The 24133-nt window shown below is 51.2% G+C and overlaps 1 protein-coding gene across 1 annotated transcript in view; it reads right to left on the bottom strand.

The window, feature by feature from the left end:
• FBXL20 (F-box and leucine rich repeat protein 20) overlaps window positions 1-23898 on the bottom strand; it is a 42135-nt gene extending 18237 nt beyond the window's left edge. Inside the window, exons 1-4 of the mRNA XM_083877473.1 lie at window positions 23830-23898; window positions 10247-10308; window positions 2861-2915; window positions 1038-1112 (exon numbers count right to left, since the gene is read on the bottom strand). Of these exons, the coding sequence (XP_083733599.1) occupies window positions 1038-1112; window positions 2861-2915; window positions 10247-10308; window positions 23830-23871 (234 nt within the window). The 5' untranslated portion in view covers window positions 23872-23898. The remainder of the gene's footprint in view (window positions 1-1037; window positions 1113-2860; window positions 2916-10246; window positions 10309-23829) is intronic.
• Window positions 23899-24133: the final 235 nt, after the last annotated feature.

The following is a 24133-nucleotide window of genomic DNA, read 5'->3' as shown; positions in this document are numbered from 1 at the left end:
CTTCCCAGGCTGAGCCTCCCAGTCCCATCTCCTGCCACTCCACACAGCAGGAACTCTGAGAACTCCACCCTAAAGAAATAATTCTATGGGTCTTTTAGGGATTTTTAGGGCACAACATGAGGTGAAGGATTCATTATGAAGACCCCAAAATCCCCAATTTCCTTCCCCCAGGTCACTCAGACCCTGCTGAGGTGACAGTGGCACTTCCTGCTCCTCATCCCTGACTCCCAGCTGCACAAGGGGACTATTTTAACACTTTCCTGCAAAACCAGGGCTGGATTTCCCACCAGGTGATGCCTCTGTCTGATGCCTCAAGCTAAAGCCACACATTCCCCATTTCCCTCCAATGTGAAATGTTCCCCATTTCCCTCCTCCAGTACGTTTTAAACAGGATAAAACACCCTGATAAGATATTTAAGGATTGGGTTTTTTTCTTCATCCCTTTTCCTGCTTAAGACAATTTGAATTTTCAGCCTCCAGCCCTAGTGGAGAATCCACATCCCACAGGTTCAGCTGTGAGGGAGCAGCTCTGAGGCTGCATCTTTTGAGGACAATTTGGACCTTGTCCTTCTCAAATCATCTTCATCTCAATTTCAATTTTTGGTATTAAGGATGCAAATATTTCATGATTCAACAGACATTCAGCCCTCGTGTTCTTATCTGAGTGCAAGGAGTAGCAGCTTAAATTCTCCCCTATACAAGCAGAGTTTTTCCCAAAAATGTACCTTTTCTACTAATTTCTGTTTTCAGGACAGACAAAAACTACTTTCCTTCCATTACTAGTTTTAAGTCTCGCTAGGGATACAGAATTCTGTCCATTTTCAAAAGCTGAATGGATTGCCAAGACTTCAAAAGACTCCCTGAAGCTGAAAGAACTGAAATTAATGATTTCTGTCTCCAGGGAAGGTAGAAAGGGTTACTCTGGGAACATGAATCCATTCTAGGCTGTAATTACATTTTAACAAGAAAAAAAAAAAAAAAAAAAAAAAAAAAAAAAAAAAAAAAAAAAAAAGGGTTTGTATGTCACTTAATTATACCTCAATATCCCTCTGGAAATCAAACAGGTCAATTCGCTGCCAGTTACTGCCATCCAGGGCCAGAACATTCCATGCCTTTATCGGGGGGAAAAAATGTAAATGTGTGGTTAATATGAAAAAAAAAAAAAAAAAATAAAGGTCAGTGGGGACCTAAGTGACAGTCTGTTCCTTGGAGAAACAACATTCTGTCCCAGGTAATTCCAGCAGGGAGAACTGGGCAGGCACCAGGAGCATTTGCAGGGAGCAGGGTCTGCCCACAATTTGGAATTCTGAGTCCTCTCAGCCAGGGAAAAGCATCAATTCCCTTGGGAGGTGCAAGTGTGAGCCAGGAGAGTGCCTGGAGCTCGGGCATCTTCACATTCCTGGCTGGAATTGTCCTCAAGGGACACCTGGGCACAGGTGAGTCCCCCAGTGCAATGACAGGGTTTGTTTTTTGTTTAAATCACCAAGATCTCCCTGGTTCCTGCTCCAAAGGAGAAGCAGGAACCCGGGGTTGGTCGCTGTGCCCTCAGCCAGGTGGGGAGCACAGAGCTGTGTTTAAAGTCTCAGTTACATCATCAAGGTAAACAAGTGGATCTTGTAATAAGCAGGAGCCAGAGTTGTGCAAGAGCCAGGGATAAACACAGGGGGGTTTTCCACCCCAAACCCCACTGCACTGAGTCCTCCCCACCACAGAGCACCAGTTCTTGGGCAGGAGTCAGGGCACAGTTACAACAGGTGACAGAACTGAGCATTCATTGATTTTTTGGGGTTTAAAACTCACTGCTGATGTTTGTTTTAAGGCTGGTTATGGCCAGGAGAAAAGCAGTGGGAAATGGCCCAGTGGCCCATAATTCCATGGGCAGTGTAGGGAATGTTCCAGAGCCTTCCTGCACATCCCTGCAGGAACCTGCCGTGCTCCCTGTGCAAACAGGAGCTGGGACAGGCCAGGAGAACACCCTGACATTGGCAAAGAATCCCTGACAGCCCATCCTGGCCAACACTGCCCTGCTGGATTTCAGCTGGGAGCTCTTTCCCTGCACAACCTGTGCTATTCAGGTGACAACTGTAACGCCCTGACACCACCCAGGGTATTTTTAAATGCAATTAACAATGTTTAAACACTTTTTTTTTTAAATTCCAATGTGGCTAGAGTAATTAAATCAGTCGTGGCTGAGGTTTGGAGGCAGAACTGATGGGTTTGTGCAGGTGTCACCCAGCCAGGATGGTGAAGACACCACTCCAACACCTCCCCTGGATCACAACCCCACCCCTGCTGTGCTGCTTCCCCTGAGAGTCACCAGACAGGGGCAGGAAAAAGCACCAGAATAAATCTGGCAGCTCCAGAGAACTGAACCTTCCAGTCCAGCTGGAGGAATTCTCCCAAGCAAATAATCCAAGTTGGGTTTCATTAACTGAAGCCCACAAAGGATAAGAATAAAAATTCATTTTATTTCCATGCTTACTCCAAGGAGAAAATGGACTGTGCAGCATGTCTGTGAATTAAAATTCCTTGTGTTTCCACCAAAACCCCCAGGATGCCATTCTGGGCTCGTCCCACATTGGGATTTCAGCAGGGTGAGCTCCCTGGACAAACCCACAATGAGGGGAGAGTTCTGGGCAAAACATCAGCCCCCTCCCCTTTGCACCTGGGCCACGGGAAAATGCTATTCCAGCTTGGAATTCCCCTTCACTGCTACTATGGGAATTTTCCAGGACTTCCAGGGGACACTAAATAACCCCAGCTGAGTGGCACAAAAAAGCCCAACCCCCCCTGGGGAGGGAGGATTGTCACCCAAATCCAACCCCTGCTAAAATCCACCAGGAAGGAGGAAGGTTCTTACCCTGGAAACTTGAGCACAACGACACAGAGTGACCACATCCAGGAAAGAGAAAATTCTGGAACAGAAATAAGAGAGACCTTATTGGTTATGGACATTTAAAATAAAAGGGGATGTGGAAAACAAAGTGGGGGGAGGCAAAAAAAGAAAAAAAAAAAAAAAGGACTGGGACAGCAAAACTTCTTTGTGATTTGGCTGAAAGCTGAACTGTGAAAGGAAGTGCAGAGGCAGCAGTTCCCAAATGGAAGCAAAACACGGCCATGGAGTCACTGGGAAACAGAAGCCTCACACCTGGAGGGGTTCCTGACCCCAAATCACTGACTGCTCACCCCAGGTGACCCTTGCAGGAGCCCCACACCGAGCCAGGACATGGAGCACCAGCAGGGAATGTTGGGCTGGCTCTGACTCCATACAGGAGTGACTCAAAAACACCTTCAGCTCCCAGGACTGGGCAGTGCCATCCCTCTGGGCAGTGCCATCCCTCATTCCAGCTCCCAGGACTGGGCAGTGCCATCCCTCTGGGCAGTGCCATCCCTCATTCCAGCCCCCAGGAGCGAGCAGTGCCATCCCTCTGGGCAGTGCCATCCCTCATTCCAGCCCCCAGGAGCGAGCAGTGCCATCCCTCATTCCCAGCTCTGGGATCAGGGCAGTGCCAGCCCTAATTCCCAGCTCCCAGAAATGGGTAGTGCCATCCCTCTGGGCAGTGCCATCCCTCATTTCCAGATCTGGGATCAGGGCAGGGCCATTCCTCAGTGCCATCCCTCATTCCCAGCCCCCAGGAGTGGGCAGTGGCATCATTCTGGGCAGTGCCATTCCTCAGTGCCATCCCTCATTCCAGCTCCCAGGAGTGGGCAGTGCCATCCCTCGGTGCCATTCCTCGTTGCCAGCTCCCAAAAATGGGCAGTGCCATCCCTCTGGGCAGTGCCACTCCTCTGGGCAGTGCCATCCCTAATTCCCAGTTCACAGGAGTGGGCAGTGCCATCCCTCTGGGCAGTGCCACCCCTCATTCCCAGCCCCCAGAAATGGGCAGTGCCATCCCTCTGGGCAGTGCCAGCCCTCATCCCCAGCTCACAGGAGTGGGCAGTGCCATCCCTCAGTGCCATCCCTCATTCCAGCCCCCAGGAGTGGGCAGTGCCAGCCCTCAGTGCCATCCCTCACTCCCAGCTCCGGGATCAGGGCAGTGCCAGCCCTCAGTGCCATCCCTCACTCCCAGCTCTGGGATCAGGGCAGTGCCAGCCCTCAGTGCCATCCCTCACTCCCAGTTCCAGGATCAGGGCAGTGCCAGCCCTCAGTGCCAGCCCTCACTCCCAGTTCCAGGATCAGGGCAGTGCCAGCCCTCAGTGCCAGCCCTCACTCCCAGCTCTGGGATCAGGGCAGTGCCAGCCCCCAGTGCCATCCCTCACTCCCAGTTCCAGGATCAGGGCAGGGCCAGCCCTCAGTGCCATCCCTCGCTCCCAGCTCTGGGATCAGGGCAGTGCCAGCCCTCAGTGCCAGCCCTCACTCCCAGCTCTGGGATCAGGGCAGAGCCAGCCCTCAGTGCCATCCCTCACTCCCAGCTCTGGGATCAGGGCAGGGCCAGAGCTCAGTTTCGGTGTCTGGATTATTCCTGCCTTTCCCAGCACTGATTACAGGGCTGGAGCAGCTCAGCTGTGAGGAAAGGCTGGGACAGCTGGGATGGCTCAGCCTGGGGAACAGAAGCTGCAGGGTGACCTAATTGTGGCCTCCCAGAACCTGAAGGGGCAACAGCAAAGATGGAGAGGGGCTATTTCCAAAGTCTGGAGTGCCAGGACAGGGGAGAATGGGGTTAAACTGTCAGAGGGCAGGGCAGGATGGGATATTGGGAAGAAATTCCTCCCTGTGAGGGTGGGGAGAGGCTGGAATGGACTTCCCAGAGCAGCTGTGGCTGCCCCTGGATCCCTGGAAGTGTCACAGGCCAGGCTGGACAGGGCTGGGAGCATCCTGGGACAGCAGAAGGTGTCCCATGGCAGGGATGAGCTCATCACTGGGTGGGCTTTAAGGCCCTTTCCAGCCCAAACCATTCCAGGATTCTGCACTCCCACAAGTGGCAGAGCCAGATGTGCTCAGCCAGGAGGGACAATGACGCCGCGGTCACTGCTGAGTGTCACCCTGGGCTGGGCACACCCAGCCAACACCCAGGACTGCCAAGGAATGACACAGCTGAGGCTGCCAGGATTCCCCTGGGGATCACAACCCACCCCCAGCTGTGCCTGCAGGAAGCACCGAGCCCATGGAAAGCTCCCAATCTGCACCAAGACACATCAATAATGTCTAAAATTCAATGGGGTTTCAATGTCGTTTTATGGTTTATGGTTATTCAAACAATCGTGTCCCAAAAGGGACGAGGTCAAGAGGAGGGTGGGGGGACATCAAGGTCTCGTTCCCTTTGGGAACAATTATAAAACTGGAGTTTTTGCAAAGATAATACAAGAGTTCACCCACTATATGCTTTAGTATTTTAATTTAGTATTTTCAACTCGAAGGCCACCCGAAAAGAGAAGGCAAATGTTGTCAGCCACAAACAACCTGAGCAGCAGGGATGGAAAAAGCCCTTCAGAAACACCAATACTGGGGGAAAAGAGTGTTCCTGATGGAGGGTAAATGCAGATTATTGATCTAAATGATAAACCAGGATGAACAGCCACATTATTCCCTCTTGTACTCGTGCACTTCCCAGGGATGCTCATGGATCCAGGGAGTTAAGGGGTTAAGATCCAAGGGGTTCAAGGCACTTCTGATCTCACCATGAGACAAATCTGACTGTGATGTGCTGGGGAAAAGCTCTGGAGAAGAGCCCATGTGCTCTTGAACACTGTCTGGAACCCCAAATTGTGGATTTCAGAGCAGTTTTATCCTCCCTGCCCACAGACAAGGCTCCCCCTGAGCCCAAAATGTCATTTACTGGTGTCCAGGGGTTTATCCAGCACCATGTCCATGCACAACAGACAGGAAAGGCTGGGAAATGAGGGAAGCTGGGGAAAATTCTTCCTTTCAAATTCCCATCACGGGAGGAAATAAAACTTCACATTCTACAGGTCACTCACTGTGGAATTTTTCTCTATTTTCATTAAAATTCCATGGGAATCCCAGACTGTTAATGACCCTCTATCAGGGCTGGGAGATCTGAGATCAATTCTCCCCCACTTCCTGCTCCTCCCTTCCCTTCCCAGCCTGCCCACACACCAACAGCAGGGATTCACCCTGGGGGAACCCCCACCCCTCTCCCTTCCCCAGCACGGAGATCTCGGCTCTGAGGAGCTCCAGAGACTTTTCCAGGGCTCCCTCAGCTCCTCCTGCACTTGCCCAAGACCCTGAGTTCATAATTCAGCAGAATCAGGCTGCAAAAAGGACTTTTTTTTTTTCACAGCAGGCACTCCTTGGTTGTGGATTTTCATATTTTAGCTGCTCCCCATGGCCCGGGAGGAGCAGCAGGAGCACAGGTCAAGTCCTGCAGGCACCATGACCCGAGCTGAGAATTCCCCTGCAGCCCTCAGGATGGGATTTTCCCTCCCCAGGGAACTGCTGGACAACATTAAAACACCCCAAGCCCCACAAATAAGCAGTGACTGAGCTGCAGCAGTAGATCAGCACTGCTTGGATCATTTTTCCCAATTCTGCATTAACAGGCCCAAAGGCACCGTGCTGGAACATTTATTTTTCCACCCAAACAGGATTCCTGTCCTGCTCCCAGCTGCCTGATGAGCCCTTTGACATCAGTCTTTTTATTCTTCAGAGTCGACAGCAGAGAAAATAATCCACAAAATTAACTTTATCATCTCACAGCGATCACAGATGAAGGCAGACTGAGCTTCCCAAACAGGAATTAGATCTGGAACTGCAGCAGATTAAATTGTCTCACTGCAAAAGGACTCCCCATGTGTACGATTTTGTCTGAACAGCTCAGCTCTGCACAATTTGGGTAAAACACACTCGCTTTGAACAATTTTCAGGTTTCAACCTCTTAATCCACTATGGGGTTTCTAGGACTCCTCACTTTCCCACTGCTGCCCTAATTAGATTAGGTCAAGACTCCTGCTCTGAGGTGAGCCAGCTTAGACCTTCAGCCTTCTAAAATTATCCACACCAATTTCTGCCAGTGACCCCCCAAATCATCCCAGTGCAATCCCAGTTCAACCCCACTCCCAGGGGCTGGACAGGGGGACAGACACCACAGCTCTGCTGCTCCCCAGGGCACAAGTCCAGCTCCTGAGGGATAAATCAGCCTGTGGGGATGGCAGAGCCAGGGCTGGGGATGTGCTGCATGGGCAGAGCACGGAGTCAAAGCTGCTTAGGCCAGGAGAGAGCTGCAAACTGCCTGACCTGCCTGTGACCCAGCAGAACAGCTGAATTCCAGCAGCCTGATCCTGCTCCTGGGCCAAGCAGGAGCTGTGCAGCAGCCCCACGTCACGCTGGGAGTGAAACCTGCTCCAGGAGGGCAGCAGAGAAATCCACCTCTGGCAGGGGAAATGCAGGCTTGGGGCTGGGGGCTGGCTCCAGGCAGCCTCAGGGGAGGAAAGCAGCTTTCCAGCAGCAGTGGGAATGCAGGGAACAGGGACAGGCTGCCCCTCTGGGGACACAAGCACAGCTGGAGACAACAGTGGATTCACCACTGGGAGTCACCGAGGCAGACACTGCCCAGGGAGGAGCTGGGGCAGTGGAGGGAATTCTGCTTTTTGCTGCTTTGGCTCATTGCTGTGTGTGTGTGAAGGCACAGCCACCTCCAGGTGTCCCCTCCTGGCTCTCAGCTGGCAGGGAACAAGGCTGGAGCAGGTGCAGCAGTGCCAGGACATGGACTGGTCACCAGGGGCTGGGGCTGCCCCATCCCTGGCAGTGTCCCAGGACAGCCTGGACAGGGTTTGGAGCACCCTGGGATAGTGAGAAGTGTCCCCACCCATGGCTGGGGTGGCACTGGATGAGCTTTAAGGTCCAACCCAAACCATTCCATGATTCCATGAGCACTGTCAGACAATTGGAGAAGGATTTTTCCTTCTCCTGCATGGAGCAGGGAATTGCATCAGGACAAGCCCCAGCGTGGCTGAGTTCCCATTCTCCTGCCCTGTGGAAATGTCTGTGCCTGTTGTTTCCTGCTGTCCCTGATCATCCCAACCTGCTGCAGAGCAGGGAATTGTTCAGGATTGAACCCAGGGGAAATGGGGAGTTGATAAATGTTTAAAGCTCATAAGTAATGGTTTGGAGAGCTGGAATTCACTGTTAGCATACTGCGAAAATTAATTACTGTGCATTGACAGTGCAGCCTTTGAAAGAGAAGCTTGGATGGGTTTTCTGCAGGAATCTCCTGTAAATGGGTGTCACTGTGTGCAGGACAAAGGCTGGTGTGTTTGGGCACTGCTCTGTGAAGTCCTGTCCCTGCTCTGGGCACTCAGACGGCTTTGGGGTCCCCTGGGCGTGGAGTGAAAGCTGCACTTGGGCAAAATAAAGAGGAGGAGGATGTGAAATGGGAGAACAACAGCCTTTGTTATCCCTAAAAATACAGGGATGGACCAGGAGGGGTGCTGCTCCTCCCGAGGGCTGTCCTGGGACACGGCCCTGGGTGCAGCAGTGACATCGTGTCCTGGAATGGGGACATTTGTCCTGCGTGTCCAGAGAGCAAGACACGAGTGGGGACATCACAGAATCCCGGGATGGTTTGGGGTTGGAAGGGACCTTAGGGATTGTCTGGTTCCACCTGCTGTGGCAGGGACATCTCCCACTGTCCAGGCTGTCCTGGGACACTGCCAGGGATGGGGCAGCCCCAGCCCCTGGTGACCAGTCCATGTCCTGGCACTGCTGCACCTGCTCCAGCCTTGTCCCCTGCCAGCTGAGAGCCAGGAGGGGACACCTGGAGGTGGCTGTGCCTTCACACAGAGCAATGAGCCAAACCTCAGCCCTTGGCTCCCCTCAGGACCACCCCACTTCCATCCATCAGAACCCTCACCCTGGCTCCAAGCAAGGCTCTGCTCCTGGGGAGCCCGATGCCCTCACACTTCTCCCTCCCCTGAAATCCACACAAAATCCCATTTACATTTCCTCACCCAACCTTTTTCTCCTCTACCCTATTCCCCACATTCCCAGTGCCACACAGACTCCCTGCCTCACCCATCAGAGCCCTTCACAACCTGCCCTCAACCTACCCCTGCCTTGTCACCTCAGCACAGGGACAAAGCCCAGGTTTGTTCCAACTGCTCCCATCAGAAAAATGAAATCACCTCAGAAAATCCAGAAAGATAATTTTTTGCCATTTTTTTGCTGCTCCACATTCCAGCCATGGTTCAGGATAAGCTGCCACCTGCAAAGCCCTGTGCAAACTCCTCCTGTGGAGGTTGTGACTCCATGTGTACCTCCCACAGGCGCCCCTTGTTCTGAGGTTCTGGTTTCACACAGGGATCTCCACAGCCATGGACAATCACTCCCTGTGTCCCAGGCCCCAATCCCAAATACCCACCCTGGCAGCAGGGAGGGCTCTAACAGCCACACTTGGTGCTCTGGGGTGAGCAACACTGGAATAAAAGAAATAGAATCAAGTGGGAAATACCCTTCCAGAGGAGGCAGTGCACTGGAAATTAAACACAGTCATCCCTTTTCCCTGTTCCTTTCACTCCAGAAGTGAGCCAGCAGCACTTCCCTGGGTCACACTCCCCTCCCCAGACTTCACTGTAACTGAGTGTTGACAGAACCAGTTTCTTGCAGTGTAAGAACGTTGTTGTTGTTAATAATTCAAGCTTTCCACCTGCCTCTGCTTTCCCCATTTCCAGTCCAACACCTGAGCTCAAAGCACTGGCAAACTCAGCTCTACTTCCAGAGCCCAAAATGAGGGACAATCACCCCCAGACTCCCCTCCTGCTTCCCACAGGGGAAGAATTATCCACAGGTCAGGGCAGAATTATCCAGAGAGACCTGAAAGGATTTTCACAGCCCACAAAGTCTGATCTGTTTGGTGTTTGCCAACAGGACCATCCTGCCAGGAGCTGAACATCTGGCTCCTATTGACAAGGGACAGGACAAAGTCTGCTTGAGTGTAGCTGGAGCAGAGGGATTCACTTTGGCTTTACACTCAACCCCCAGAGAAGCAGAATCCTGTTCTCCACATCAGCCCATCCTCATCAGAAGGATTAATGAAAGAATCCTCACTCTCATTAAAGACCTGATTTAAAGTTTCTCCATTCACTAAATCACCAGCAAATCAATCCAGCATTTAAACCCCCCCCAAAAACTTAATCCCATTTAGCACAAACTGCTGACACAGACCTTTGACCTGCCTCTGTTTGGGTCTGGCTTTATGAGTGACCCCGATCCAAGCTCAGGATTTGGGAGCACGGCAGCAAAATCCTGGATGGAAATACCAACCCACCGGTGTCCAGGGACAGGACTCACCGAAGCAGCAGCTCTTTGGGCAGTTTTTTGTTGATTGCAGCTTCATCGTTGTTTGAGAACATCTGTAAACACAAAAAAAAATGGCACAGCTCAGTCACATATCAAGGGAACAAACCCTGCTTCACCCCAGGGAAGAAGTAGTTGGTTAATGAGGTTGTTTTCAGATGCCTGGATCAGGAAATTCCTCACTGATAAATTCTGTGCTGCAGTTTCCAGTTCCTGCACTGGACCACAGCTGGATGGAGCATTACATCAAAATATCTTAAAACACTGTACAAAGATGCTCTGGGGACTGAGAGGTTAAACATAAACTGAGATTTGCAGCTGTTCCAGGGAAGTAAATGATAATTAGGATGTGGCTGGGAGCTGGCACTGACTCCCTCAGCACTTTGGGGGGTGAACCAAGGCACAAACACATCAAAATTGGGAGATTTTACAGACCAAACATCTGGCCAAGGGGCTGGAGGGGAGAGGAGTCCAGCAGCCCAAAATATCCACCAAACAGAGGTGGAAGGTGCAGGTGCAGCAGGGCTGGTTTCTGTGATGGAAAAGGTGCTGGTGAACAGAGAAACAACAAACTCTTGCAGAGCCCAGAATGTTCTCCCAGCCCTCAGGAGCTCTGGGACAAACAGGACAGATTTTTAAACCACCAGGAATGGTTTAGGGGGAGTTGTGATTTTTGGTGCTGCACCAGGAGGAGGGATAATGATGGGAAAGCTCCGTGCTCTTCCAAAGCAACGAGGCCAGAGCTGGTTCTTGTATCCCTCCAAATCCATGGAAAACATCTGGTGCACCTGGAATGGACTTTGGGACCAGGAAAAAGCATCTCAGACACTCTAAGAACAAGAAAAACTTCTCTTTTCCAAGGAGTCCCAAGGAAAACAGAGAGCAAAGCCTCATGAGGCTCTTGAGAAAAATCTAAATAAAATCAGTTCTAAGACTTGGTATTGTCCTGCTGTGGGGAAAGTCCAGCACCTCCCAAATATCCATCGCCATGACTTCCCAAATATCCTGTACCTGAGTATGGATCCATCACTAACAGCTCTTAAATATCCTGTTCCTGAACATAAATCCATCACATCTCAAATATTCTGTACCTGAGCATGGATCCAATCCCATCACCTCCCAAATATCCTGTACCTGAGCATGGATCCATCACTTTCCAAATATCCTGCCTCTGAACGTGAATCCCACCAGATCCCAAATATTCTGTACCTGAGCATGAATCCAATCCATCCAATCCCATCACATCCCAAATATTCTGTACCTGGGCATGAATCCAATCCCAACAGCTCCCAAATATCCTGTACCTGAGCATGGACCATCACCAACAGCTCTTAAATATCCTGTTCCTGAACATGAATCCATCACATCCCAAATATTCTGTACCTGAACATGGATCCAATCCCATCACATCCCAGATATCCTGTCTCTAAGCATGGATCCATCACCATCACTTTCCAAATATCCTGTCCCTGAGCATGGATCCATCACATCCCAAATATTCTGTACCTGAGCATGGATTCATCACCTCCCAAATATCCTGTACCTGGGCATGAATCCAATCCCAACAGCTCCCAAATATTCTGTACCTGAGCATTAATTCAATCCCATCATATCCCAAATATCCTGTACCTGCGCATGGATCCATCACCAACAGCTCTCAAATATCCTGCTCCTGGGAATGGATCAAATTCCAGCATCTCCCAAATATTTTGTACCTGAGCATGGATCCATCACTTTCCAAATATCCTGTCCCTGAAACCACTCCCATCACATCCCAAATATCCTGTCCCTGAGGATGGATCCAATCCCACCACAACTTAACACGAAACCCAGTGTGAAAATCCAATGTGCTGCCACTAAATGGCCCTATAAAGGCTCCAGCTGGAAAACTGGGAATTGAGGAACACCACGATCCCCCAGGATTTTAGAGTCACACACTGGGCTCCCAAATCCCACTTTGCTTTTGAATTATCCCAAGAGCCAGAGCACGGTGCTGAAGTGGGAACTCTCCAACTTCCACCCCAAAAAGTCAGCCAGCAGAAGTGTTGCCCTCCCCACAGACCCTTTTATCACTTCCCACCAGGAACATCACAAGTCCTGAGCAGAAAGCAGAGCGGCAGCTCTCAGCCCAGTTTGCTGCTAATTAAACTGAGGTTTTGCCATTCCCAGCTCCGAGGGCTCTTCCCTCACATCTCCAGGTGACTCTGGAGCCACAGTGGGTGGGGACAGATATTCCCAAGGCTGGGAGAGCAGCACCTGCACATTCTGGGATGGGAGCAGCTAATTAAATTGATTAGTTGATTGATTAGGAGATCGAGGAAATCGTGGAGGGAGCTCTAATGGAGGAGGAATGCAGAGGAATTATTAATAGGAAAACAAGATTTGATTTCTTTCCCTGAGTTACAGGAGCACACAGGCAGATCCAAACCCTTTCCCACCACTGCCCAGACCTCAAATCAGGACTCTCATCCCAAAAAAAAGATCACAGAAATTAAAGGAGCAAGCAGAGAACAGGAGCAGACTTCCAAAAAGGAACCAGAGCAGAACAAGGGCAGGAAGAGTTAAAACAGAGATTCCAGAAGCAGCCAGGAGCCTCCTCTGCCTGATCACAGGGAACTCTGCCCATCAAACCCCCCAGCAGGAAAACCTCACCTCAGTCCCAGCACAAATCCCATCCCCAGACTGGTTTCTGCAGGAGCTTCCCTTTGACCAGCACTAATCGAAAGGAATGTTTGTTTTTTTGTCCTACTAAAAATAGTCCTTGGACTTAAACCGTGACGGGGCCCAGGCAGGATGGGCTCCATGGGGGAACCTCAGCCCTGGAATTCCCCCTCCCCTGGAAGGCTGGGAAGAGCCAGGATGCGTCTCCAGACCTATTTTCTCCAGCCCGAGGCTCAGATGGCAGAGGCTGGGTGAAAACAGGCTGGAATTGGGATTTTGCTAAGTCATGGCAGCACATACAGCTAAATATACCACGGACATGGGGACCTTCTGGCAAGTCCATACAAAAATAAAGCTCTGAAAATAAAAATGTCAGAGGCTATTCTAGATTTCCAGGCATTCAAAATGCTTCAAGGGATAAAAACTAAATTCCTCAAGTTTGTTTCTCCTAACTTCTCTTTCATCTTCTTTAATACCAGGTGTCCAACAGAAGAAATTATTCTGGACAAGACACAGAAAAACACATTTTTCTTGTATGTAAATTTTGAATTCTGTGCCAGAATCCTCCATCAAGGAGCAACTTTGCTGCTGTGTGAAGCCACATGGGATATTGGGAAGAAATTCCTCCCTGTGAGAGTGGGGAGAGGCTTGGATGGAATTCCCAGAGAAGCTGTGGATCCCTGGAAGTGCCCGAGGCCAGGCTGGATGGGGTTTGGAACACCCTGGGACAGTGGAAGGTGTCCCTGCCATGGCAGGGGTGGGGCTGGATGGGATTTAAGGTCCAAACCAGACTGAAATTCTATGGAATTTAGGAAGGTGATGAAAACAGACAAAAGTGGTAAAAATGACCAAAAGGCAGAGCCGATCTCACAGCCCCACACTCAGCACAAAGTGCAATTGCCCATTTCCTTTAAAAACTCCTCCTTTGCCCTCCAGAATACCCAAAATGTGCCAAACTGGCTCCACTCAGAGCAGCCCAGAGCGAATCCCCACATTTCCCTGTTCACAGGGCAGGACACAGAGGTGCTGCTCAGGCCTTGGTCACACCAGGGCTTTGTCACCCTGAACTGGGACACTCGTGTGTCACCCCTGTGCCCAGGACAGGTGGCAGTGTCTGGGTGTCCCCGCACAAGGAATGAGCCCAGGAGGGTGTGAGGGGCAGCCGGGCCCAGCCTGGTGTTCTGCAGCTCCAGCAGGAGGCACAGCCGGGTGTCACCACTGCAGCAGCTCTTTTGGGGTGGCTGTGCCACTGACCAGGCTCCAAAACCCACGGGAGCACTCGGCTCTCTCCTGGCTCATGGAATCACAGATGGGTTTGGGTGGGAAGGGACCCTAAAGGCCACCCAGTGCCACCCCTGCCATGGCAGGGACACCTCCCACCACCCCAGGGTGCTCCAAGTCCTGTCCAACCCGGCCTTGGGCACCTCCAGGGATGGTGAGTCCATATCCTCTCTGGAAAACCCATTCCAGGCCCTCAGCATCCTCACAGGGAGGAATTTTTCCCCCTAACACCCAATACAGCCCTGCTTTCTCAGTTTGAAGCCATTCCCCTTGTCCTGCCCCTGGAATTCCTGATGGAATTTCAGCAGCCTCAGTGCCAAAGCCAACACGGTGTCAGCCTGACACCTGCTCTGAACCCAAACACCTGAAAGCAGAAAATTCAAATTTCAGTGAGGAAAAAGGGATGAAGATAATTCAGGGAATTAGTGGCTGCAAGGTTAGAGGAGGCACCTGGGTCAGTGGTGACACAGAGAGACAGAATTATCCACCCTGATGTTCATTCCAGGGAAAAAGAACCTGGATGTGGCACCTCTGGAGAGCCCGGGGCCGCCTGGGAAGCACCAACACAACACCGAGGGCACCACAGGGAGGGGAAGGACCCCAAGGGAGACACAGAGAGAGGAAAGGAGAAGGTGACGCCCATTTCTGTACAAAAATCAACCGAGAGACACCCTCAGAGGTGGGCAGGAAATAAAAGCCAGAAACACTCCCAGAAACACAACCAATAAAGTGCTGCACATCTCTGTGTTAAGCAAAGCTCATCATGCCAAAGAAATAATGCAGAATTTAAAACTATAATCTATGAAATATTAGTAAATATTCTGATTTTAAACCAACTTCTCTACTTGTGGGACAGAAACTCTGTGAGACGATGAAGTTGCAGGCCATGATTTGCTGAGGATGAAACTGCAGCTGCTGTGAGACCTGGAGCTCACTGCCCTCATGGGCCCCTCCTAACTCAGGATATTCAGGGTTCTGTGAGCTCTGCTCCACGAGGAAATGCTGGCCAGACCCTCCACAACTGCTCATAACCACAGGAAATTAAGCAATTCAAACCCAGCCAGAAAACTGCAATTATTAATTATTAGAGAGCAAATAATGCGCTCTGGAAACTGTTTTTGGGTTGGGAAAGGTGGGGAATCAACCACTGATGGCAGAAATTAAGGATTGCATCCACAGCTTGAATATTTTGGAGTTTACAGCCCACCCAGTCTGTATCAAGACATTCTGGAGATGAACCTTCCAAGCTCCCAAATTCTTTTCTGTTCTGAAAGCTCTGTGTGAATTTGTTCAGAGTTTAAACCCTGACTCTGAGATGCACTGGGAGGTTCCTCCAGCTGTAAGGCTGCTGGCTCCCAGCCCAAATTCCAGGATTTCTGGTAAAATTTGTACCAATTTTGTCTGTTATGGTCCACATGGAGATGAACAAGCCCAGCACAGTCACTGACATGAGACTCACAACAAACCTCACCCACAACTCCAGCCTAGTGGGAAAAAAAAGCTGAGCACGAACCCTAAAACAACAGGAAAAATGTGGAATTCACTCTGCATTTCCTTTGGAAAAGCTCAGTGAAGCTTTGAGACAACTGCTTTACAAACATGGTCAATATGTACTGACACCTTGCCTCGAGTTCTGCTCATTTTGGGAAAAAAAAACTTCCACCGCTGTGACAAGGCTCAAACAACAGAGACATGAGAGACATCAGTTCCCTCTCCAGGACAAGATTTGGAGAAGCAGCAGCTGGAGCAGGCTGAGCTGCCTTCCTGGAGGCAAAGAAAATATTACACTGCAGAGATAAGTCACGGTGAAGTGACAGAGAAATCCGAGGGCTCCTCGGAGGACGCCATCCAGAGAATGAAGTTGTTTACATCCACAAGCAGCTCCGACCGAGGGAATCTTCCCTCCAGCCTGTAGTTACACGGGGAATTTTATTTAAAAAGCCATCCAGTTTAATCTGCATGAAGTCTCCAAGGAAATGGCTGGCTGCTGGGTGAGGCCAGGCTGTCACAAGCTCCGGTGTGGCCGTGGGGATGCTCCATCGGGATGGGAATACGGGTGCTGCCCTCCTGCCCCGGCCACGCTCGCCCCTCTGGCTCCCAACCAGCTCTGAGCTCTGCTCAGGCAAAATCCTGACTAAGCAGGACAAACAGAAATAGACCCCGGCCAAAAAAGGCTTATTACAGGCTTAATATTCCTAAAAATAGCTGGATAGGCAGGGGGCTGGATGGGCACTGTCGTGTCGCCGGTTCCTCGGTCGCTGCTGGGTTGGGGAAGGTTAAATTCCTGCTGGGATGGAGGAGCTACCTGAGCCCAGCCTGCATTTGGGACACATTAAATAAAGAGCCTTTTTTGAGTTTTTTTTTTAAGCAGGAATGGTTCAGACCTCAGTCAAACCCTACAGAAATGGAGCCCGGGATGAAGCTCTTCCCACTGCACATCCCTCTGTGCAGTGCCCTGGAGGGAAATCCCTCAGTGATGGACGGGCAAAGGGACAAGGTCGTGCTGCTGCCACCAGAAAGGAAAACTCCACAGGCACAGGTGAGACACCAAAAACCCACTGATTCCACAACCCCCATTTCAGCTGCCACGTGTCCACATCCCACTGAAAGGGAACCTCTCCAGAACCTGCTGCTGGGCACCGAACGGGCACATTCAGCCTCTTTTTGTTCACCTGTTTTGTTCTCCTCCCTCAGTCCTGGCTGCCAGACAGTTCTCCCATCCCAAAGCGCCCCTCAACCCTCCCTGTGCTCAGCTGAAATCCCACTCCCAGCCCCCCCAGCCCCAGTTACCCGAGGGGCACCGGTGACATCCGAGCGGCTCCTCCCTGGCAGGACCTGGGGACAGCCTGGGGACAGCCTGGGGACAGCTCAGGGGAGGCAGCAGCTCCCAGTTAATCAGCTTTGATTCCCCACGAGCTGTGCCAGGAGCTGAATGAGAAAACACCTCCCCAACGTCAGTGGGATGACAGGGATGGATGGGGTGAGGCCTGGGCAGCACCAGCCCCATTCCTGCTGCAGCCCCAGCAGGAACCTCAGCTCCCCACAGGTGACACCTGTGGACTCGGTGACACCTGAGGACTCGGTGACATCAAAGGACTCGGTGACCCAGCACAGATTTCTGATGGAAAACGGTGCTGCTTTCCTCACACACACCTGCCAAGGTTTTAAATATAGAGCACTGCCCATAAGAACAACATCCAGCCCCAAAAAGGAAGGGTATAAATAAGACAAAGACTTCCTGACTTTCCCAGGACAGCCTATGGCACAGTCCCTGGCCATAAAACACCCACTATTTATTTTTGTCTTTTTAGAAACTCGTTTTAGCAGGGCAACAATTTACTACAAATACACTTAGAATGGATCAAAAAAAAAATAAAAATAAAATCAAACCCAAAAGCTGAGACATGATTCGGTATTTTCAGCTTAAATCCAAGACTTATCCAGCTCTCTGAGGCTCATCACAATTCAAATAAGCTGCTTTGATAAATTACAGTTCTGCCCCTCCCCAACACCTGCAATTCTGTTATTATTACTGGCAATATTGTCATTATTACTATTATTATTATTGGTAATAAGGTGTTTTTTTCACTGCTGGGTTTGTATCCAGCTATTATGTAAGAAGGTGCTGGGATCATTGGCATAAATATTGGGAAATAAAGTCAAATGATGGAGTCCTATATTAAAAAATCCACCTGATTTAAGGTGTGAAGGGCATGGGGGGAGTTTATCCCAAAGGAAAACTGTGGGATCAGGCAGAGATGCACAAAGGCCAGGCAGAGGGGGCCTGGCCCCTCCTCAGGGCCCTGCAGATCCAGGTTTCACCCCGGATCAGGGAGGATCAAACCCTCCCAGGGCTGACTTTCCCAATGGTGTGACTCAAAGGAAGCTCCCAGCCAGGCAGGCAGCGAAAACAGTAATTACTGCAGTGTCCCAAGCCCCAATTAATGATGGTGTCCACATGAAGTGGGATGTGCCCATGGGTGCTGGCCCTGAGTCCCTTTCCTGGCACAGCCCCTGTCCCCAGGGCCACCAGGGCTCCCCAAAATGTCCCTGGCAGGAGCTGCTCCAACCAACAGTGAAACACCCCAAGATCCCTGTGCTGTTCAACCTGGAACCGACCAGGAAATCCCTCACTGGAGTCAGACAGGAGATCATGGCATGGTTTGGGTTGGGAGAACCTTAAAGCTCATCCAGTGTCACAGGCAGGGACACGTTCCCATTGTCCCAAGGTGCTCCAGCCTGGCTTTGGACAATTCCACGGATCCAGGGGCAGCCACAGCTTCTCTTGGCACCCTGTGCCAGGGCCTCCCCACCACCCCAACCAGGAATTTCTTCCCAATATCCAAATCTCTCCTCTTTTAGTTTAAAACTTTTCCCCTCTTTTCCTTATAATTATCTGGAAAAAGCCTCGTGTCCCTTGTGGGGGAACTGGATGAGCTTTAAGGCCCTTCCAACCCAAAATCTCCTGGGGTTCTGTGAAATCAGTTTGCCAGGGCCAACATTCCCACTGTCACCCAACTCATTCACACAACTCCTGGCAGAGGGAGACGGAAGAAGCAAATCCTATTTGGGGCAAAAATAGCAATAAAAATTTGGGACACCAGTGCTGCCTCTTGGGTGTCACAGGCTGAGGACAAAAGTCATTTTCCTGGTGGACCTTCCCCAGCTTCCCTGGGCCAAGCCCCTTTTGCACAACCAATTTAATTTTTGCTTCTAAATCTCCCCAGATTCCTCTTCCCTCTACTCAAGCCACAGGGGCAGCACAGTTGGGGGGGTGTGTGAAACACAACTTGTGGTTTACATTTGTTCCTGTCCCACAATTTCAACCACTTTGAACCAAAGAAATTAAGAGTTTATTATTCACTTGCCCAAATGAAGCTCTGCTTTAAAAAGTGTTACGTGTGATGTGGCACGACACTGAAATTCAAAATAAATGAGGGTGGAGGAGTGAAAAGGAATACGAAAAATCCATCAGCTTGGACACCCCCCTCCCAAAATCTTTATTTTTTTACATTTTTTCTCATTATCTATGAGCCACATTGTTAGACACCATCAAAAAAACCTGTTTCAGCTGGGCCACCTCAGGTGTTCCCTGGGTTGGGTCACCAACAGCTTCTCTTCCCATATAAAATCAAATTCCATGGTGTTACATCAGTTTTTGCAAGGAGAGTCAGAGCAAAGTTTTCCCTGCTCCCTGCCCTGTTTGTGTCCCTCTGTTTGCACAACCCCCATGCCTTGGAACAGTAAAATTCCAGCCAGGAGCACAAGGAGCAGCCCAGGAAAGGGAGCAGGGACAACCCCAAAAGGATCAGCCCTAAAGCCAAACCCCCTGAAAACACAGGAGCAGCGTTTCAGAGGCAGGAAGGCAGCAGATTCCAAAATGGGATTAGGGTTAGTGAGATTATTCAATTCAGCTTTCTGAACACAGACAGGATTAATTATTAGAAGGCAACTCGATTTTGGAGCCTCTGAAGTTTCCCGTTTTGCATCCAGCTTAGCTCACTTCACGTCTCCACAACCCAACAAGAGCTGGGAACTGCAGAAGGGTCAGAATTCCCTCACACCAAGGACCCTGAATCCAGAACAGCAATGCCATGGATTGAAGCATTTCTCACAAGGCTCACCACACACTCTCATTCCTCAGAGACATTCCTGGAGTTCCCAAAAATTTCATTTTCCAGCAGGACAGACTGCCCCGTGGACACACAGACTTCACAGCCTGGAGCAGCTCCTGCTCACTTGGAGGGTTTGGAGACTCCCAGAGGAAGCTGGAAAGGATGGAGCTTTTTTGTGTGCTGTTGTTTTGGAGGATGTGGAGGAGACTACACAGAGGGTTCAGTCAGGGGGAGGGAATTAAAAAAAAAAGAATTGGAATTATTTAATCTTGATGACGTGGCTGAGGGAAAGCCAGGACAGCTCCAGGTGACATCCCAGGGCAGGGGAACAGGGACAAGGTGGATTAAGGACGTGCTGAGAACTTGGGCCTTGGTCAATGAGTCCTCCAAGAGCATCAGGGCTCACTCAGAAGCACCAGGAGATGCTTCCCCTCCTCTCTGCTGTTATTTGGCTGCTCTTCATCAGGCAGGAAGCAGAGAAATCCCAAATACAAGCACGGACTGGGATCTGTCGGGGCATGTTCCACATTAAACCGACACCACAGAGAATTAGGAGTCAATCTGGGTAATGTTTTCCCTTTTCTGTTTGCTTTGCTGCAGTAAGTGGTGATTTTCTCTGCGGTGGCCACACCTCCTGTAAAGGGACTAATCCCAATGTGCTCCTGAGGCCGGGCATGGCATTCCCAGGAAAAAGAGAATTCCACTCTTCCTGGAACCAGAAACCCACATGCGAGTCCAATTTAAGGAGCTTGGCCCATATTTTATTCCTACAGTAAGGAATTATTATCATTAACCCCCCTCACCACTGGATTTGTGCATTACCCAACAACAATGGCTCAGGAATCTGTTTACGTGGCTCCACAAAAGACAATAAACCAAGTGCAAAAAAAACCCAATCCAGCCTCCCCCTCTGCAATTCACCCGTTATTTCAAGCCTGAAACAGACACAAGAGATCAGTCACAGCCCCAAACTGGGCTGGTTTTACCCCAAAATAAGATTCTAGACTCAAACTGCCTGATTTCCCCCTGCTCAGTTTGGGGAACTGCCCTGGCACAAGAGGGAGGAAGAGAGAAGGGAGGAAGAGAGAGGGGAGGAAGAGAGAGGGGAGGAAGAGAGAGGGGAGGAAGAGAGAGAGAGGGGAGGAAGGGAGAGAGAGGGGAGGAAGGGAGAGAGAGGGGAGGAAGGGAGAGAGAGGGGAGGAAGGGAGAGAGAGGGGAGGAAGGGAGAGAGAGGGGAGGAAGGGAGAGAGAGGGGAGGAAGGGAGAGAGAGGGGAGGAAGGAAGAGAGAGGGGAGGAAGGGAGAGAGAGGGGAGGAAGAGGATTAACCACCTTCATGACCTGACAATATCCCACAGCTCTGAGCAGCAGCTCCCATTCTCCAGACATCTCAGCCCAATTTTCCTCATCCCACGAAATGTGAACTCTCACAGACCTTCCACTTGCACAGCACAACCATTACAAACTGGTTTCTAGGAAGCAGAGAGGAATTTCCACCCATACTGCCCCTCTGGAAAATAAATCTATTTCTAAGTGTGAACTCACATTTTGGAAGCTCCTTTGACCAACAAAACCTCACTGGAAAATGGTGGATTTAAAGGAAAACAGCTCTAAAACTTGCCAGGTTTATCCAGGTGAACAGGACAGAGATAATCCATAAAGGATTATAAATAAATAAAATAAAATAAAATTATAAATAAATAAAATAAAGGATTTCTTGTATTTATAATCATGGAATGGTTTGGGATGGAAAAGACCTTAAAATTCATCCAGTGCCACCTCCTGCCATGGGCAGGGACATCCTCCACTGCCCCAAATTATCCCACTCCAACCTGGCCTTGGACATTTCCAGGGATGGGGCAGCCACAGCAACCAAAACAGCCAAGGAACAGGATGATGTTTAAAGGCACTTCTTGTAGCTCAAAATAAGCCTTTCTACAACACACCAACTCTTCCTGTATAAATATAGGTTTTAAAAATTAATTTAGGCCTCAAAGGCTCCTGGAGCATTTTGCTTGCTTTTTCCAACTCGTCTGTTTTGTTTTTTTACTATGAGAAGAAAATAACATTCCAGCAAAGAAAAAAAAAAGACACCCCACCCAAAACAAGCCAAACAAAGCTCTTCCCCACTTTTTTTTTTTTCCCCCAATGAATTGGGTTCATCGTGTCCTGGTGCAACCCTGATGAAAAACCCTCCCAAAACTGGAATGAACTCCAGCACTGCAAAACCAAGGCTGAGGAAGCAAAGGTTGTTATTGCCCTATGAGACATTTCCCCCCAAAAAATCTGTCACCAACCCGCTTTTACTCTTTGCTCTGTAACCAGCCAATCTGCAGCAGTGCAAGATTAAGAAAAAAGCTCTTGGGAGGTTAAAAAAAATAATTAAAAACCTGTGCAGGCAAGAAGTACCCAGAACAGTAAATACAATAACCTGGATGATGCAGGATTCATGTGCAGGCTCCTCTCCGGAGTTCCCAGTGTTTTTAGCACTGGATGCTCCACAAACACGAATATTAAACTCTCAGAGAAGCTGAGCCCACCCCGGACTCACAGGGATCTGCCAGAGGAAGAAAACAATCCCACGTGCAGCAGGAGACCACCAGCATTTCCTGCACCTTCCTCAGCTCCGGGGCTGAGTGAGGAATTCCACACCGGAGCTCCAGAGCCTCCTCCGTTTACCATTAACCAGCATTTTCCCTGGATCGCCATCCCACCCCGGAGAACAGCCACGTCTTTACCATTCCAGGCTTTTTTTTGTCCCCCACACGGGCCGGGCAGGGATTTCCATCCTCCACAGCCTCTCTCAGCGGCGATGGGAAGTAAATCCCGCCGCTGCCCTTCCTCCCTACCCCCTCCTCCTCCTCCCCCGGGAAGACAGCTGGGACAACAATGCGGCTGGAATCGCCCTGGCTCCACACTCCGCTTTGTGCCATGTCCTTTGAATAGATCTCATTGTTTACCCTCCGCTCCTTCCGTCCTCTCCATCCCCCACCTCTCTGTAAGCAAAAAAAATTTTTTCCCCGGCTACTGCCCCCCAAAAAAAAAAAAAAAAAAAAAAAAAAAAAAAAAAAAAAAAAAATTAAAAAGTAATTTTAAAAAGCGGCGCTGGGGGCACTTTTTTCCCCCCTGAAGGCCCCCCCAGCCCCGCTCCCCAAAGGCTGGGGTGTTTTTTCCAGGCGCAATTCCCCACAGCTCCTGCTCCATCATCAACTTCGCTGCCAGCGCTCACACCCGCAGCAACACGTTGGCAGCAGCTCCGTCCCCCCCAAAATCCCCCCGGGAGTTTGTAACAGATAAACTGGACCCCAAAAATGGGGTGGGAGAGAAGTTTTGCACCGGCACCCCCCAAAATCGGGCAGGCACAGATCCTCCCCAGCCCCATTCACATCAGGGCTCCCCTCGAGTTTAAACCAGACGGGGGGACCCCTCCCCAAAAGGGATGGACGGGAAAGAGGTTTCACATCGACACCCCCCAAATCCGGGAGTCCAGGCCTGAGCCCCCTCCCCACACCCAGAGACACCCGGCAGACCCTCCCCAGCCTCATTCACACCGAGCCCCCCACGGGACCCCCAGAAATGAGGCGGGGGGAAGCTCCACCCCGGCCCCCCTAAACCCGGGGGTCACAGCCCTGAGATCCTCCGAGTCCCCAGGGTCACCCCCGACCTCCAGCCCCATTCACAGACCGCCCCCCCAGGGGAGTTCACATCCGCCGACGGAACATCCCCCCCGGAAAACGGGAGGAGTTTCACACCAACCTCCCCCCAAAGCCGGGGGGTCACAGCGCTGAGCCCCCCGGGCCGCGCACAGCCAGCCCCGACCCCCCAGCCCGGCCCCATTCACACAGACCCCGCCGTGCCCCCCCGGGGCCGGGGGTGAGCGGGATCTCGGAGCCCTCAGGGGGGTCTCACACACACAAAAACCGCGGCCTGATCTCCCCCCGCCATCAGCGCCTCCGCAGCCGGGCCGGGCCGGGCCGGGCCTCCCCCCGCCGGGGCCGGGCCGGGCCGGGCCGGGGCCTCACCTCAAAGCGGCTCTTAGTGACCCCGTTCATCTCCCTGCGCATGGCGGGGCCGGCCCGGGGGCGGCGGGGGGCGCGGGGCCCGGGGGGAGCGGGGCTGCCCGAGCCGAGCGCGGCCTCCGCCCGGCGCCGCCGCCGCGTCCGCTCCGGCCTCAACTTCGACCCAAAACAAAAACACTCCGCACCTGCCAGCAACGAGCGCGCTCATTGGACGGCGGGGCCGCCGCGCGCCGCGGGGAGGGGACGGGGAAAAGGGGGGGAGCACCGGGGGGGGGGGAGACCGGGGAGAGGGAGGGGAAGGGAAGGG

The sequence above is a fragment of the Zosterops lateralis genome (assembly GCF_965231275.1).
Source record: "Zosterops lateralis genome assembly, chromosome: 24".
Lineage (NCBI taxonomy): Eukaryota > Metazoa > Chordata > Aves > Passeriformes > Zosteropidae > Zosterops > Zosterops lateralis.
This window is presented reverse-complemented; position numbering and strand designations above follow the sequence as displayed.